The sequence below is a fragment of the Cygnus olor genome, chromosome 1 (genome assembly GCF_009769625.2).
Source record: "Cygnus olor isolate bCygOlo1 chromosome 1, bCygOlo1.pri.v2, whole genome shotgun sequence".
Taxonomy (NCBI): domain Eukaryota; kingdom Metazoa; phylum Chordata; class Aves; order Anseriformes; family Anatidae; genus Cygnus; species Cygnus olor.
The window spans coordinates 144855915-144874246 of NC_049169.1; the positions used below are offsets into that span (position 1 = coordinate 144855915).

Below are 18332 nucleotides of genomic sequence, written 5' to 3' on the forward strand. Positions count from 1 at the left end.
AGCTCCCTCACGAGGGGAGCGGAGGGGCAGGCGCTGAGCTCTGCTCTCTGGGGACAGCGACAGGACCCGAGGGAAGGGCATGGAGCTGGGACAGGGGAGGGTCAGGCTGGGTGTTAGGGAAAGGTTCTGCACCCAGAGGGTGGTTGGGCACTGGGACAGGCTCCCCAGGGCAGTGCTCACTGCACCAACCATGTCAGAGATCAAGGAGAATTTGGACAACGCTCTCAGACGTAGGGTTTGGTTTTTGGGTGGTCCTGTGTGGAGCCAGGACTCGGACTTGATGATCCTTGTGAGTCCCTTCCAACTTGGGATATCCTATGATTCTATGAGCTTAAATTACACTGGCAGGCTAATGAGAGTTAATTCTATGCTTTGTACTCTAACATATGAAAAAAAATTAGCAACAATTTCAACTTTATTTCAGAGAGTATCCAACGTCTCAAGTATAGCAATGGGCATAACTGAAACAAACTATTTCATTGGTAATGCTTGGAAGTGCTTCACTTGTATTTCATTCTTAAGTCAAAAAAAAAAAAAAAGTATCACTGTTTATACTCAGAATATTCACCCATCTCCTCAGCATCTACAACAGGTCATTTGAGGGAGAAACAGTAAGTCCCCAACCTGATCTTTTTATTGGTGTCCTATAGCTCGTTAGAGTAATTAGGTAAGTCAGTTCAGATTCCAACAGATCTTACTACACATCTTAAGGACCTCAAACTTAGTATCGTGTAAAGGAATGGTGAAACAAAATTTTCTACTGGAGAAACTGGAGAGTGGCTATCATATATAGATTCAAAGAGATTCAGAACCCTGTAAATCAAGGTAGAAAAAAATCAATGCAGTCAGTTGGTTTAAAAAAAATGAAAAAAAAAAAAAAAAGTGGAAGGAAAAGCATTGAGCCTTGATGATGGATTCCCTGAGATCAGAGTACGTAATCATGGTAGAGAAACAAGCAGCTGTCAGCAGCGATGCATCAAACTGTAAAGGTCACACACCACTTTCAAGTCAAACAAGACCTTCCTTGATTTTTTTAACTAACAACAAAAAAACAACCTACCACCATTGTGTTGTAAGCCAATATTTACCACTGCTCAAGTCTAGGCAAAACTTAGCCTGAGGAAAATGAAACTTTCCTTGAACTACCTCCACTTATAATTCATGCTCCATGCAATTATACTTATTTTTTTTTTGAAGAGTTAATATGCAAATAGCACAAAAGCAAGTGTGCAAAATAACAGTGTACACATTCCAGTTTTCCCTCATTTAAATCTAAAAAAAAAAAAAAAACTGAAGCAGACCAGGAATTTAGGCAAACCCTGCTTTCCTAGGCTGAACACTGGAAGGTTGAAGTATTCAGAGCAGAACTCCGGGGTAATTTTGCATCTTCTGTTGCCAAAGGAGCTTAAAATACATTGGACATGAAACATTTTGCTCACGATTTGGAGTAAAAAAAACGGCCAGTGCCAGGTTCAGTGTTTTGTTTTTTTATTATGAAAAGATTAAAGCATTACATTTCACCAGATACAAGAATTTTATTTCTTCTGACGTTACAAACATCTGAATTATCAAGAGAAAATGTTGAGCTATACAGTCTGACGTTAATTCATCAATTTAATGTATATTAGTACATGCTTAAAACATGGTCAAAATACAGAATCACAATCAGTACCATGATGCTTTTAAATCTGAGAAAAGACAAAGAATTGAGTGCAAGAAATTTCCCACAAATGACTATACACTCAATTACAACCTCAGAGGAGAATCATTCCAGAACAGTTGGTAATTACTCATGCCTGGCTCATTCACATTTAATTTGGTAAGAACTTTCACTTTAAGAATTTGATAAAAACATTTTAAAAAATAAAACATTTAACAAATGTGAAAAAACATGTTCATTCTTCATGGGAATATAAGGGTTGCTCGCCGCTCCAGTCCTGAATTGCCTGTATGTTTTACAAATCTTTACAAAACTAATTGTATCCATTTTGGTTTCAAAAACATAGTACATCCAAAAAAATAAAATGACTCTACTGATGGGTAATAAAAAGACATGAACATGTATTTAAAATGACTTTTGTCATTTGTAAATCATTTCAGTAAAACAGCTATAAGACAAGTTAAACATAGTACAATAAACCATGCATCTTCTGACTTGTCAGATCAGCTAAACTACTCGGTTAACATACAGCAACACTTTTCGAACACTTTTGTAAATTCCGCTTTTCTAGCACAAGGGAAAAAACACCTTAAATTTGTTCTTCAAGTGGTTCAAGGCTGTCCAAATGTTTTTTAGGTGCATCATCACTGTGACGGCTTTGGCAATGGGTTAAATGTTTCTTAAAGCCTCGGGGAAAATTTGATTCAAAATTACACCGTGGACACTTCAACAAACTTTGACCATGAGCAGCAACGTGGTTTTTAAGAAGAGACTCCAAGAGAAAAGCCTTGCCACATATTTTGCATTTGTATGGGCTTTGAACATTATGCTTGTTGACTAAGTGATGCAAGACAGCACCTTTTTTCATTGCACGACAGCAACAAATTTTGCAGTAATACTTTCCCTTGCCACGCTTCATGTATTTTGCTATTTCTTCCTCAGAAATGAAAGCCTCTTTCTCCTCGGTAAACTGCAGCACGCACTGCGGCTGAATGGGAGTAGACGCATCCATTTTGCTCTCTTTGCTGTAATCAGACGATTCCATATCATACTGCTCTTGGTCACTGTTGGATTCTTGCTCCTTCATCTCCATCGAGTCCATCTCCGTTTTTCCACACTCGCTGCTGTTTAGTTCCGAATCCGAGTTCTCCTGGTTTTCCTTCCTGGGCTTCTTTTTCGGACACGAGTATAACATGTCTTCTGGTGATTCTTTGGCTAATATGGATTGTTCGTCCTGTGAAAACAAGTCATCCAGTGGTTTCTGATCATCTAAACTTTGAGACAGAAAGTCACTCTCACCAGACTCACTAGGTGTCTGGGGCTCAGAGCAAAAACCTGCAACAGACTTATGAGACTCGGAAAACAGCATGTTTTTCTGGATTTCAGAAGGTACAGTAGTTTCAGTGTGTCTCTGGACATCAGAAGACAAAGAAGCAGCAGGTTTCTGCATCTCAGAAAATACAGCTTGCTTTTGAATATCAGGGGATACAGCAGATTTATGGGAGTCAGTAAAAATACCTTGTTTGGGGGTTTCTGAAGAAACACAAAGAGACTGTTTCTGGGCCTCAGAGAAGAGGCCATGTTTGTGAATTTCAGGAGAAGCTGATTTCTGAGACTCTGGAAAAGAAGCATGCTCCTGAATTTCAGGGGAAATGGGAACAAGTTTCTGGGCTTCAGAAAATAGGGCATGCTTCTGGACCTCAGGAGAAACAAGAGCTGACTTCTGGGCTTCAGAACATGAGGCATGTTTATGGCCTTCAGCAGAAGCAACAGATGTAGACACCTGATTCTGAGGTTCAGAAAAGACAGCACGTTTCTGGACATCGGCAGAAACAGCAGGATTAGATTTACGTGACTCTGGGAACAGAGCTCTTTTCCGATGTTCAGAGAAATGGCCCCGTTTCTGAACCTCAGAGGAAGCAGCAGAGGTGGACTTCTGAGATTCAGAAAAAAACATAGATTTCCGTGACTCAGAGAGTTTCCAAGATTCAGAAGACACCGAAGCAGAAGGCTTACGAACCTCAGGAAAGAAAGAAGGCTTCCAAGAGTCAGACGAAACAGCATGACTAGACTTCCGAAGCTCAGGAGAAACAGAGGGAGAATGCTTCCACGTGTCCGGGGACAGAACAGGTTTCCAGCCTTCAGGGTAAACAGATGAGATGGGTTTCCACGGCTCAGAAGAAACAAGAGTAGACTTCTGGGATTCAGAAAAGGACGTAGACTTCCACGAGTCAGAAACAAGCCTCCTAGGCTCTGGCGATGCAACAGGGCCAGACCTTCGGGACTCGGGGACAGACCTCCGGGACTCCACGGACATGGAGGGCTTTGAAGCCCAGGGAGAAACAGTAGAAGACTTCTGCATCTCATGAGGCGTGGATCTCCAGTGTTCGGGGGAAGCAGTGGGACCAGGCCTCCATGACTCCGGCGAAACCGCGGGAGCAGGCCTCCGGCTTTCAGGAGAGGAAGCCGAAGCAGGCCTGCGCGTTTGAGCAGGGTGCCGCCGGGGCTCTGGAGACACAGCCGGGGCGTACCTTCGTGGTTCGGGGGACACGGCCGGAGGAGGTTTCTTTGGCTCTGGGGACACACCTGGGGAGTACCTGCGGGGCTCCGGAGACACGGCGGGAGAATGGCGGCGGGGCTCGGGTGACACAGCAGGGGAATGGCGGCGGGGCTCGGGTGACATTGCTGGGGAGTGGCGGCGGGGCTCGGGTGACACCGCTGGGGAGTGGCGGCGGGGCTCGGGTGACACTGCCGGGGCTGGTTTCTGGGGGTCTGGGGAAACAGCAGAGGCTGGCTTCTGCGGGTCTGGGGAAACACCAGTGGCTGGCTTCTGCGGGTCTGGGGACACAGCAGGGGACGGCTTCTCTGAGTCAGGGGACACAGCTGAGGCTAACTTCTCTGGATCTGGAGATGCAGCCTGGGATGACTTTTCTGGATCTGGGGACGGGGCCTGGGCTGACTTCTCCAGGTCTGAGAAAGTACCCTGAGCTGACTTCTGGGACTCCGGAGACCCTGATGATTTCTGAAGCTTGGGGGAAACGACAGGTTCAGACTTGGGGAGTTCAGGAGAAAGGGCAGCTTTGCGGGACTCGGGGGAAAGGGTAGGTTTCTGTGGCTCCGACGTGCCACTCTTTTTGGAGGAATCGGAATCTCCTTCTACCTGTTCTTTCCTCTCCTCATTCCATTTCGCAGGCGCCGCATGTTGTGCTGTGATGTGGTAATACACATTGCAATACATCTTGCTGGTAAAAAAACACTTGTGGCAGTGAAACAGTTTTGCGCTTTTTTGATAAAATATAAGTTTACCCAAGCCAGCAGCATCCATCTCATCACAGTACTCTGGGTGTATGGTGCCCATGTGAATTTGTATGTTTTCATAGTCCGTTCCTCTGAAGCTGCAGTGATCGCACTCTAAGCGCTCTGTGGTTTTACGCAGTATCTGCAACATGTCCATTTTTCTACAGCCAGTAACAGTGTTCACAGCACTTCCCCTTTTAAAGCGCAAGCTTCAGCGTTCCTGCAATAAAGGGAAAAAATCTGCATAGTTAGCTCTCAATGCCAATCTCAACTATTTGTCATTCTTAAATACCTGAATGTGCTTCCCTCCCCCCGTTTTAGAAAGCATTACTCTTGCAGGAGCACTAACTACTCCATAAGGAAATCCAAATACAGGCTTCTCCACCTTTTCCAAGTCATCATACCTCAGCAGAAAACAAAGCCTGTGTTTAACAGCAGGCCTTCCTATCGATGTGAAAACTCCGCAAGTAAACCATAAGAACCCAGGTAATGAAGAGCTAAGCTTAGATTCCGCTTGATAAACGTGACTCGCTTTCTCAGCTGTTCTTTCTTCCCAGATTGGAAGTGTTTTTGTTTACGTTATGCGTGTAAACTGAAATCAGAACGTACTTTGAGACAGTGCCACTGAAATAAAACCATTTCAAAACTGCATCTTCACCATAAAATTTCAAAACAACTCAGCTGGTTTTGATAAAGCCAGAAAAAGAGAATTTCAAGGAGAAAGCAGTAGCATAAAGCATAGGCTCTTCTTTCCTGTTAAGCACTATTTGCATTTCACTATACATGAAAAATAAAAGTTGCTGCTCATAAAAACTTCATCCATTATGAGAACAATTTTTTTCCACTCCATTTTTCCATCCTGCTGCCCTAACACCACCAAAAAAATACCGTTTCTACAAAAAAAAAAAAAAAGAAAAAAAGCAGTGACTTTTCTCCCATTTGTGCAGTTGACAGCCCTCTGTATGCAAAACATGTTTGTTTGGGGATGGGATGGAAAATTCTCAAAATTACTGTTTTTATTAGACCTCAAAAAAAAAAAAAGGAAAGAAATGCAGCATCTGAAATGCAAATGTTAATGATTTGGCTAGATTCCATTACCTACAACAAGAAGTTACCCAGATTAGCTACAGCAATAAACAGAAAACAAAGACTAACCATGTTGTGTAAGTCATTTTCACCTAAAACATGAGAGTTATCGCTATGCTAAAAAAGCCTATTTGGACATTTCTCAGTATTCATGTGAATTGAACTTATTTTTGGTTTTGTTTTTTCTCATAGGTTCAAATTAAACAGGTATTACACGCTAACATGCCAACCCAATTTGGGGTTTTTATAAGACATGCTGTTTCAAAACACGAAGTTTGTGTGTCAATTTAACACTATCTTTCCTGCCTAAACACATATATGAGACTAATAACAAATCTAAAAATGTGCATCTAATGCAGGTTTTCTCAAATTATTCCTAAAGCATTTTTAACCCCGGTTTCTTATGAAATGAGACATACGCAGACACGCTGCCCTTCAGTGGATGCCAACCAAACTGGAATACAAAGCAATACAGTCTCAGGTTGTACAACTTTCGTGAGACTCAGTAAAAGAGCAGAAAAGCTAAAGAAATGTCTCCACTGAGGTGGTAAAGGATGAAGATTTCACTTAACAGTTACCGGCTCTGTTTAGCCTGTAATCAGTACATGAATGGTCAGTACGCAAATAGTCGGCAAGCCTGCAGAACAAGCAGTGGCTGGCTCGGGTTATAATTAGGGAAAAAGAGAAGGAATTTAAAATACTGCAGAGGTGAGCTGGTTTGGAGCAGGGACAGAATGAAAACAGAGTAGCGGTACTGCTAAAGCAGGACACGGACACAGCAAAAAATAGGAAAGGGGAACTGGCTGAGGAGCAGGGGGCACGAATCCACAAGAAATAAAGGTTCACCAGTTCGGTTGCTCAAGGAACGACTTCTTAGCATGCGCTACATAAAAGCAGTTTACACTAAATCACAGGAAGAGGCAGCTTTTCAAAGAAATGAGACTGTATTCCAATCAGGAATCGTGGTGGGCCCATGGGTAGAGCCTGAAGAGGAATCTTGCTTTATGTATATGAGAGAAATGAACAGCATCTGCCTGGGTGCCATCTACACACGGTGAGAAGTCACTGCGCTGCTCTAGCGTCTGAACTGGAAGGGCCCTTTGGGTATAAACTGCTGATTTCCAGAACTATCAGCAGCCATACAGAAGACTTTTAGTTGCAAGACCCACCAAAATGTAGTCCGTACCACAGTCATTGTTGACCACAAGGCACTTCACAACATCTTACGACAAATTTTGTATCACAGTAAAAGACCAAAACACAACAGGAAGCCAACAGTGCTCAATGGCCTGTTTCTCTGCAACAGCAAACAACTTGTTGGAAAAACCCACAGCAAGCCATGTCCTAACACTCCAAAAGTCCTAAAAGTCCTCAGGAATTAGTGTGTGTGTGTTGTTGTTTTTTTGTTGTTTTGTTTTTTCAGTTGGGGGATTTGGAGCAATGACAGGGGAGATTTCAATTCGAAAGCCAAAACCACTGATCATATGAGCTATAGAACAAGAATGTTTTAACCAAATCTCAGCAGAACATAATTAGGACAACAACAACATACCGCACTAATCACATCTTCAGAACTGGAAGAGAATTTGAAATCGGTGGTAAATCTGAATTCTCTGTTTTCTTTCCTCTAGAGAGCAAAATAAAAAATGTCTCTCCGAACTGTGTTTATCACAACATATAACGAAGTTTTCCAAGCAGTCTCTTCCACTCTTTTCATAGAACCACAGAGAGGTTTGGCTTGGAAGGGACCTTAAAGCCCACCCAGCTCCACCCCCCTGCCATGGGCAGGGACACCTCCCACCAGACCAGGCTGCCCAAAGCCCCATCCAGCCTGGCCTTGAACACCTCCAGGGATGGGGCAGCCACAGCTTCTCTGGGCAGCCTGTGCCAGGGCCTTACCAATCTCTGAGGGAAGAATTTCTTCCCAATATCTAACCTAAATCTAGATTTTAGTTTAATGTCATTACTCCTTGTCCTGCTGCTACACTCCCTGACAAAGAGTCCCTCCCCAGCCTCGCACCCTATCCTTTTATTTAGCCCTTACTTTACAATGGATGCTTCCATTTTCTTTCCAAGTGTACCAGTGAGAAAAGGTCCCTGGCTCCTTTCCCCAAGCTGCCCAAATTGCTGCTAAACTTTTGTGACCAGGAGGTAATTCTGGCACTGGAGAAGTTTCGGGCACTTCCTCGGTTGCTCCTCCAGATGTTCAAATGTTGACGTTCAAGCCCCTGGCGTACAAAGCAGTGTTAAAGAGGTTGGGGTGCTTTCTCCTACACCGCCACCACGCACCACATTTGGCTTTGTAACTCCAGCACGCTGCAGCTGGCAGTCGCTGTAGAAAGCGCCTCTCCGGCTGACGTCCCTACGTAATACTGAGCGCGACATCTTTGGTACTGCAGCATCTTAGTCCACAACACTATGGACTAGTAAATCTAGTTTTAGAGATTTTTGCCTTCAGCTCCTGCACCGGCACTTGTTTTGCGCTGGATCATGCCTCAGATGCTGCCTTGCCTCGTTGGGCAAACGTCTGAGGAAGAGCACGTCACTGTCACCACAGAGAGGTCAAAGACCCTTACTAATTCCTGTCCCTGCACCGCAGCTCTGGCCCCAACCTCCTCTGCCACAAAAGAACAACAACTCCTCAGCATGCGAAAAGGATTGGTAATGAGGGTCCAAATCTTCCTGAGAAAAGAACAACAATCGCTACTTTTCTTGCTTGGTTCTCAACATGAGACTGAGGCCATGACCTGGTAGAAAGTATCAGTACCCGAGAAGTCAGGGGCAACAAGAGAACCGCGAACTCGGACTGTGTCCATTACAGGGCAGCCACAGAGCAGCAGCAACCTCTGCTGTGCTCACTGAGCGACAGCCCAAGCAGACAGACCTCCTTGTTTCTGCCCAGGCAGTGCTTACGGCCACTTCGGTCGGTTCCTGGACTCAGCACCCCATCACCCATGAGGGCCCCACTATGGAACTAGCTGCGCTTCCCAACACCTCTCAAAAACCTCCCAGTGGTACAAAAGAAATCTGCAGGAGACACCGTGCACCAGCGAGCATCCAGCCAGTGGGTGGCACAACACAATGACTCTGGCAGCTAACAAAATGTCTCCGCTGCTCAACCTCATTCCAGTTCCATAGCTACACATCCACTAATCATTTCAGATTATTGTTATTTTAATAAACATTTTACACTCGGTACTGCAACATTTAACATATCCTTGCATCTCTCCCGTACAGAGGATAAGCTGTGATTGTCATGAGGCAGTGCCAGAGGGAAGCAACGAAGGCCTCGAAGCTAAAGATCTACGCTGCCTGCGAGTACAGAAAATTACAGGTTGTTCTTAACGTGACATGCAGAATTTTAGAACGCTGCAACAAGTAGTCTGCCTGCCACATCATTCTTCAAGATCAGACCATCCTGGCTCTCGCTGACAGAAGGAGCTGTGCCTCTTTTCCTCTTGATAAAGAATCAACCCTAGCGAGCCGCAAGCGGAGAATGAGGACGTGCAACACACATCGGTGATGCAGTGCAGCCAGGAAAGCCCACAGAAGGTCCTACATTTTATATGATTCCCTCTGCCCACAGTGGATTCTCCACACCCAGTGTGACTTAAAAATGGTGCTGCCATCCACACAACCTCGAAACGACAGGCAACACACCAGCAAGAAGCGGAGGTTTCCAGCAACCTCCTACTGATGTGCACAACGCCATTCCAGCGGTTATTAGGTTCATGAAACAAAGGATGAAGTAAGGCCATACTCCTAGGAATGCTCCTCCTGTGATAATTCTCCTCCCTTTACAGAGGGACACCTTCGCAATTCTACCCTGATGGGCACCGTCACTGCACAGAGAAGATGGGTATTTGTTTTCGTCTGCAAACCTTGGAAGTTTTTCCATAGGCAAACAGTTCAGCCACATCTTTTGTCAGTGAAGATTGTAAAGCTTGTTCCCAGCACACGACGTCTGGACACAGCCGCATCGTTGTCGCTATGAGCAGGAGCGGATCCAGACTACTGTTGTGCTTAAGCAAAAGGGAAAGTGACACGCTGCTGCGGTGCCAAGAAGTAGTCGGCAGCCCGGTGGCAACGTGACGCTTCTCCTGAAGCTACATCCCTGTGTTGTGGCTGACAGAACACAAGTTTAGCTCCCAAAGGGAGCGGCACATAACCATCCCTGTGGTGTGGCAGAGCGGGAGGTGAGAGGGTCAGCAGGAGGTGAGAGGGTCAGCCCCAATGCCCTGGGAGCAAGAGAGGCAGCACTACGCTCTTGCTAACCCACGGGGTCCACCTGTGTGCTCACAACCCACCTGCCAGCCACCAGACAACCCATACGTGCAACGTTCCACCAGCAACCATCGCTGGACCTGGCTGGACATCACTGGACACGAAACATAGGTGCCCACACCCTGACCTAACCGGGCAGCGCCACCGAGAGAGGTGCCGGGAGAGCGTCAGACACCGGACCCAGGCAGGGCGCTGCTGTGTGATGCGGTGCCGTGGGTTCGAGTCCGAGACCGCTTCAGGGGGACATCAAGACCTGAGGCACGTGCGGATGGCTTCGGAGACGTGAAGGAGGCAGCGCTCCCGCTGCCCTGCGGGACCTCAGCCTGCGCTGGGAGAAGAACAAGCCCACGGGGCGACACCAGCGTTAACACAGGCGCCGGGAGCAGCCTCACGTACAAAGTATCAGCCACAAGCCCCAGGGCGGGCGGCTCGAACCCCTGACGGGGCTGACCCCAGGCTCACCACGGGGCACGGCCAGCCTCCGGCAGCCGGCCCCGCAGCCCCGTGCCTCCAGCACGGAGCCACCCCGCTGCCCGCCGCCGGACACAGCCCGGCCACGGCCTGCGAGTCCCCGCCGTGCCCCAGCCCCGAGGCCCGCCGGTTCCCCCCTCACAGCGGCCGGGCCCCGCCGCCCCCCGCTCCCCCCGCCCTAACGGCCGCCGGCCATTTTCCCGCCCCCCCCCGACGGCCGTTACCCGCTCCCCCCCCCCCCCCCCCGCTCACCGCCGAGGCGCCGCCGGGCCGCCGGGCCGGGGAGGGGCGGGGCTCACGGGGGCGCCGGGAGGGGGGGAGGAGGAGCCCGCCCGCCGGCCAATGGGAAGGCGCCGACGGAGGGCGAGGCCCCGCCCACTCGCCGCCGCTCCCCGCCCCCTGCTCCCCGGGCCCGGCTGGGTCACGTGGCGCTGCCCCGGAGGGGCGGGGGAGGCGGCTCGCGCGGCGGCCGTTGGGGCGGTTGGCGGCCGTTGGGGGGGCGGCGGGCGGAGGGCTGCCAGTGGGGGGGGGGCGGGGCGGCGGCAGCGCCCTCATGGCGGGGGGCTGCCTCAGGCTGGGGTCCTCCCTCACACAGCCTAACGGGCAAACTGGTCTACACAGCGCGAAACGGCTTGGCGCTCTTTCCTTTTTTCTCTCTTTTCCCAGAATTAAATCGCCCACATGAGTTTCCCTTAAAACGCTAGCATCCCTCATGGGCTTTCTCTGCTCCAACATCTTCCAACAGCTCCCTTGCTGGCTGATACTCAGTTATAAATCTAAATCATATCAAATTCGGAATCTGTTCCTAGATTCTAAATGAATTTTTCATCAGTCCCCATTAGACATTTTCAGCAACACCTGAAAAGACTGTGTTTAATTCACGAAAGTCAGGAATCCTTTGTCAATCCAATACAGTACACTTTTACAATACAATACAATGCACTTTCCCAATACAATACAATACATACAATACAACACACTTTCAAACCGTCGTGTAAATGCCGTTCATCACCAGAGCTGCGCCATGCAGAACTATGCTTGGCTGGATTCATTGCACTTGTTCAACCTTTCTATTTTCGTTGGCCCCAATGTGATGCTAGGAAGGGTCCTTCCATATCAAACTTCCATTTATCATGGAATTACTTAAATCAGCATGGGATGAAGCTCCCTATTTGGCCAAGACGAGATGATTTTCCCCTTTACATTACTTGTGTGGTTGTGTTTAGTTCTGCCTGTTCCAAGACCCTTGCGTTATTTATTTTGGCTGACATTTTAATATCAATATTTAGTTCGGGCAGCCACAAATAAAACTCTTGTTGGATGGTCTTACAGTGCTCCAGTGACTCCCAGCAGCATGTTTAGTACATTGCTGCTGAGGATTCAACTCGTGGCCGATGCTGCTGTTGTTAGATTTGCATATTGTTAAAAATTGCACTTCTCCAGCCTACGCAAGTGACCATACCATAGGTGCAGATACCAGGTTGGGTGAGAGGTCCTGTCCAGAAAATCAAACTTATCTCCCATTCTCAATAGGATTCTCTAAGGCCATATCCATTCTTGTGCCTGTGTTTGTTATTTTTTTTATCTCCTGACTATTGGACGTTTGTTTAGCGCTTCTGAATAAATAGTTGGTCTTTTGCTAAATATTTTTGGCCACCGTGTCTTGGATGCAGATTTCATCAGCAAAGCTCAGCTCTCCAGGATTAAAAGATTCCAGGATTTGGTCCTTCGGAAAGTTTACAAAACCTAGGGCAGGATAGCGCTGCCTTTCATTGATTCATGCAACACTCTTGCATACTACAAAAACATTAACATTTCAAAAGACTCTCCGCAGAACAGTAGTTGTTACTGTCACAACCATTTTCCCTTTAATATTTTTGATGACTCCTTTCCCCCATTATTCTAAGGTTTTCTCTCTGTTGAAACCTGTCCTAAGAAAAGTGCAACAGTAGCAAACAGTGAATGGTTATAGGAAACTAATTTAACAGATTAAGAGTATCATGATACAAAATGCTCCCCTGCCCTCTGTTAATTTGTGGCACAGAGTCAAAAATACTGTCTTTGCAAGAAATTTCAGTGGTGTTTTCTAGTTCTTACAATAAATCCAGTTAAGCTGAGCAGACTTTGCCTTGGCTCTTGTACGTGCAGTTGTAATATTTGGATGATACTAACATCTGTTCATGAGTAACATATATGGATAATTTAAGCAGCATTCAATATATCAACTATTTCTATAATAATAATATATCAACTATGTTTACTTACATTAAATGACACAAATTTATTTTTGATGTAAAGATTCAACAACAAAATATATATATAAGATATAAAAACTAATAGAAAATCATTTTACAAAATCATCAGTAGCAGAAAGCCTGCCAGAGAGTATGGTCAGTAAATCATTTAGAAGGAAGCAGAGGAAGTAAGGCCTGGGATTTTTTTATTTTATGTTTATTTTTATATTATTAATAGTAATAATTTTATCTGTATTCTTACTAGGAGCTTAAGGAAGCCTCTTTGAAGGACCTCTTTTGAAAGACTGAGATGGCTGAAACATAAACCGATCTTTCACTTAAAATTGAACCTGCAATCAAGAAAATGCCAGGGTGATAGTCTGACACCAATTCTTAAAAATAATTTCTCTGGGGTTTTATAAGTTTTCAGACCAGTAGATCTGATGTGGACACCTACCAGGAAGATTTGTATTAAAAACAAACAAACAAAAACCAAACCCCACTGTAACAGAATAAAAATACTGTGTGTGATGTCAGGAAGGGGGCAATGTGCCTTTTGTAAGAGGAAGATCCGTAGACATCTCTTAGGGATACAGAAAGAGAGCGGACAAGAGGGATTCAGTTTGTCCTCTTAGATTTACGACTGAGAGTCAACAAGGTGTCTCACCAAAGGCTTGTAAAGAAACTAATCAGTATGAGATAAAGCAGAAAGGCTCACAAAGGTACCAAAAATGCATTAAAGAGGAGTAAATGCCCAGTTCTCTGAGATGGAGGGGCATCTGCACTTATTCCTGAGTAATGAGGTGACAAAGTCAGTTGGAATTAACATTAATTCAGTGTCCATCTAATAAAATGTAATTCAGGAATAATTCAGTGGGCTTGAGCTCCTCTGCTGGGAAAGGAGTTGACTGCAACACGGAGCAACTGGTGTGGGAGGTCATGGTAGCTACGTCCACTGAAAGAACAAGGGGGTGTGAAACGAAACTGGCAGGAGGCAAGTTTCGTGTAAAGGGTGGCTCTTTATGCACTGTGTTACAACACTACGGGACCTTTTGCCACTGGATATTTCAGTTGCTGAAATTCCTTTGGATACCAGAAGTGATTATGCCAATTCGTGCAAGAATTTGACTTGGGAGGGAGCGAGGAAAGGGGAACTTAAGCCTTCGCTTGCCCACGTTATGTTCTCCAGCAAGGAGCAAGTGGGGCGATTTGGTAGGAACTGAGGAGTCTTTATATACCTCTGTATGGCGGAGGCACCGATGTTTTCCAGCAGGTGGGGGTCCCCAGAGAAAATCTGTAGCATTTTATTTTAGAAAATGGTGTCCTCTGTGTGTGTACGCATCCATGCACATGTGCAACCGTATAATGCAGTGGAGGTCTAAAAGAACAAGGTGCCGTGTGCCTGTCTCCATGGGCCTGGGGTTGGCCAGCGAGAGCAACTGCACAGGTGCACAGATGCAGAAAAAGAGTGAAAAAAAAAATCAAACTTCTGTTCAACTTCTTAAATCCTTTGCTAGGTGGTCCACAAAAGCACCTGATTTCAACCTGCAGGCTGATTTCTGTTTTGAAGATCTTCAGTTTTCTCCTCAGCTCTGTGCCTGCTGGACTAAAACCACCAAACCCAGGTGCTGGCTGGCCACTGCTCCTCGTGTTCAGATGGTGTCTTTTCTGTTGTAGGAAGAGATCGGTGGGCTAATGAATGCCTGGTGGAGCCGAGATCTGCACGGTGCCATGGAAATGAGCACTGTGGAACTCATCGTTTCATATTAATCTCTTAAAAACGTATTTAAATAATGTTTTCTAATGGTAAAACTCAGAGAAGTCGTTTGTCACATGGAGCTTCTTACTGTGTCTTCAGTCAAGAAAATGATGTGAAAATACTTTCAGCCATCCCCATGAACATTTGTCTCAGATTAACTTTCCATAATTACCAAACATAATTTGAATAATTGTGTTTTTGTTTTTTTTCCACACTTATGACTACATTACAGGAAGCACTCCTTTTGACTACGTCACAGAAAGCACACCAGGACTGGAAGGTCTGCAGGGAAGCGGTGCCATGGTCGGGAGCTCAGTCATCCTCCAGCATCAAGGTTTCACACCCAGGCACTAAATGCCTGTTTTTGGCAGTAAACCACCCAGTCATAAACCACCAGTGCCGAGGTGAGGAGGCAGGATAAGTCGGGATGCAGGTGCACACTCGAGTATTCACTGATGCTGATGCTAACAAGTGAAAAAAAAAAAGTTTATTGCGCTGTTACACTTCTGGAAATGAAAGTCTCTGTTGGTGCTAAAACTGCTCAGCACCCTGGGATGCTGTCAAACAGCTCTGACTTTATAGTAATGGCAAAAGATATTTTGAAAAGTGACATAATTTTAATCCTATAATTTAAATTGAACGCTCTTTCCTGCCTGCTGAGCAAGATTCTGACGGTAAATGTTTCTCCAGAGAAAGCACAAATTTACATTTCTTTTACAAGCATGAAGTTCCACGATGCTTCCATTCTTCTGGTGCTTGAAAGTCCTTTGTGGTTTTGTTTGAACAACAGTACCTCATAGAACAATGCACATACAGAAAAACCTCAATAGCACCAAGTGAAACATCCATAATCAAGAATTGAAGTAGCTGAGAGTTTGCTGACAGCAGTAATTTGCTTTCTTTTTTGGGTCTTTTGGCACAAGAATATTTTTAAAAGCAACTCAGACATAAGAGTTTAATTTCTGTCCTTAAAAGGAGCTAAATCAGTTTGAGGAGGAATTTATCCACCTTAAAATATCACTCCATGTTTAAAAGTGTTTGATACAGTAGTTGTCAGCGTTTGCCACACGAGGATCCCAGGCTTACAGTGCGTGGAAAACCAGAAGTCCCTCCAAAGAGCTTTTGCTTTCACTTTCAAACAGAAACTGCTTAGAAACCTCAGCAACACCGAAACCTTAGCCAAAGCCTCTAGTGTTTTCAGAAAAGCTGGCGTCTGTCTCCCTGACCAGCTGTAACATCAGGTGGCATTTAGCAGTGATCTGTCACACCTCGCAGGCCACCTTTATAGAAGCAGCATTTTTTTTCAGCAGTTGTGGCTAAGTATCTTTAACATGGTGTCTCTCTAGAGGAGGGGAAACCAGCGCTGTAGACCATGGAGGGGTTCCTACATCTTTGTTGGTGTTGTGATGTCTCAGATTCATTTCGTTTCGAATACAGGACGTGAATGTAGGAGTGGCCACTTGTCATCAGATCTTGTTTAGTCTTCCCTCCTTCTTTATCCTGAGCTGCTACCGTCTTCCAGCTTGAAAACATCTTTCTTGAACTTGGATAAGCAGCTTTTTGGGTGGCCCAGGGGAGGTCTCAGGAGAAAGTGCTGTGACGCTGCAGGTTTACAGAGCCATGTCCTAGTGTGGATTGTGGTGTATTTTTGCTTGTTTGTTTGTTTTTCATGACTGACCGAAAAAACAGCCAGCCATTTCCATACGAGTCTTCATTTAAGAGTACTTTTGCAGGTAGCTGCATTTTGCACTACCACATTTTGTACAGTTTTTATTTCTCAAAAAAACCACTAGCTGACTCCTGCCTCATTCATGAAAATATCGTGTACAGTCAACCCAAAGCCAGCTAATAACCTGGCTCCACTGCGGTTCCCATTTCATCTTGAGGTTTTCTCTGCTTTGCCGGTTGTTTCACCTACTTCACAGTTCTTCTACCAATTTCCAGCTTCTATAGTTCATCTAGTAATTTCCATTTAGCATAGAATCAAATAATTAAATTCGAAATAAATCAGGTAGGGCCACATTTATTACATTTGTTCTTGGCCAAACTGTTTCTCTTTACGTTCTTTATTCTTGCTTCTGATTTCTGCAGGTGATCTGGACTACCTGGAAGATTTCCTTGCAACAAGAGCAAGAGAAGTTTTTGCCAAAAGAGATGAAGAAACTCCATAAATAATTTTTGCAGTTATAGAGCAAGCAAGTATAGCACTAGCAAACACAGAATAAGTAATGTGTTAGAGGTCATAGCCCTAGTGAGTAAATCCTAATTTGTATTCTACGGTTACACTTCTTTTTCCTAACTTGTTAAGAATTTTTTTCTCTACATCTGTGGACTTCATTTGGTTTAAGAAATCATGTTAAATCCTCATGAGTATCCCCCCTTTCAGTTAATATTATTGCACATATTTTGCATATACTTTGCAATTCCAGATTATATTTTTGCATAATCAAAAATGTAAAAAGTTTTCGTATCCAACTGTGAATTTTCTCTCTTGATGAAAACATTAGCAATTGAAGGCATGGAGTATAACCATGCAAGACAGCCATTTTATTTCATTCTTTTAGGCCTCTAAATTACTTTCTGTTAGGCCTCCAGATTTCTGGAATTGCCTTTTTGTTCTCACTACATGGCAACAACGGTAATGAATAGAGCAGTAAACCTGTTACCTAACACTGTAGCTATAGAGAAATCGTAACTGATGGAATGTATGTCTTAAATACTCATTAAATATGTTTGTGCCCTACATAATGCATTTCAAAGTACGTTTTTCTTAGGTATTCAATCTTTAAATAAAGAACTTAAAATTTTTCAATACAGAATTATCTTTAATGTTTGTATTATAGGGTAGCGTTGTAAATTATGAAAACACCTGTGAAACTGCTTCCAGTTTCATAAGGCATTTACTGTGTTCAGTAGAACACTGAAAGGACAATGAAGCTACATTTGAGGCTCTGTGAATGAACTAATATGGGGTAGCATGTGCAAATCTTGATCCTGCAGAAACTCCGGAGCCTGAACTAGGATTGGGGATCGCCCAGGTACAGTGTGCCTGCAGCCCATGGACATGCAGCACCTAGCACATCCTTGCTTGTTCTCTTCTGTTCTCTTCTCTTCCATGAAGGAGAAGTCCTCTGAACGACAATTCCCTCCTTTCCCTTCACACCACTGGAAAATGACTGTGGGTGTTGCCAACCCTCTTTCCTACCTGAAGGCTGTGTAGGTGTATGCAGTGAGTATGGGAGCCAGGACCCAGCAGGACCAGTCAGGGGGCTGCTCCCTATCCAGCTTCTGTGTCCACGCTTCGTACAAGTTTTCAGTCACAACCATCCACGGCCTTTCCACAGTTCCATGTACAGCCAGAATCTAGCCCGCCATCAGCTCACGCTTCTGCTTTCTCATCAACATATACGTAAATGGCCCGGTCTATTGCGTCCTGCACCCGGGAAGGAACAACCGCACGTATCAGTACAGGCTGGGGGACGACCTGCTGGAGAGGAGCTCTGAGGAGAAGGACCTGGGGGTCCTGGTGGACGACAGGTTG

At 45.2% G+C, this 18332-nt stretch overlaps 1 protein-coding gene and 1 long non-coding RNA gene across 7 annotated transcripts; one reads left to right on the forward strand and one right to left on the reverse strand.

The window, feature by feature from the left end:
* Window positions 1-1468: 1468 nt before the first annotated feature.
* Window positions 1469-17461, reverse strand: CHAMP1 (chromosome alignment maintaining phosphoprotein 1). 6 transcript variants are annotated; one of them, XM_040553766.1, is made up of 5 exons: window positions 17451-17461; window positions 8088-8588; window positions 7596-7670; window positions 3681-5177; window positions 1478-2894 (listed from the first exon to the last, which is right to left on the reverse strand). In XM_040553766.1, exons 4-5 carry the CDS (start codon window positions 5112-5114, stop codon window positions 2250-2252), a joined length of 2079 nt encoding a protein of 692 aa, XP_040409700.1. In that variant the 5' UTR covers window positions 5115-5177; window positions 7596-7670; window positions 8088-8588; window positions 17451-17461; the 3' UTR covers window positions 1478-2249. The 6 variants fall into 6 exon arrangements, with proteins under 6 accessions (XP_040409623.1, XP_040409700.1, XP_040409409.1 ...); XM_040553475.1 differs by having other exon boundaries at window positions 1478-5177; XM_040553554.1 differs by lacking the exon at window positions 17451-17461 and adding an exon at window positions 11051-11100 and having other exon boundaries at window positions 1478-5177; window positions 8088-8271.
* Window positions 13300-17746, forward strand: LOC121068614. Its single transcript, XR_005818991.1, has 3 exons — window positions 13300-15195; window positions 16883-17042; window positions 17635-17746. It is a non-coding gene; the product is annotated as an uncharacterized LOC121068614 (long non-coding RNA).
* The last annotated feature ends 586 nt before the right edge of the window (window positions 17747-18332 follow it).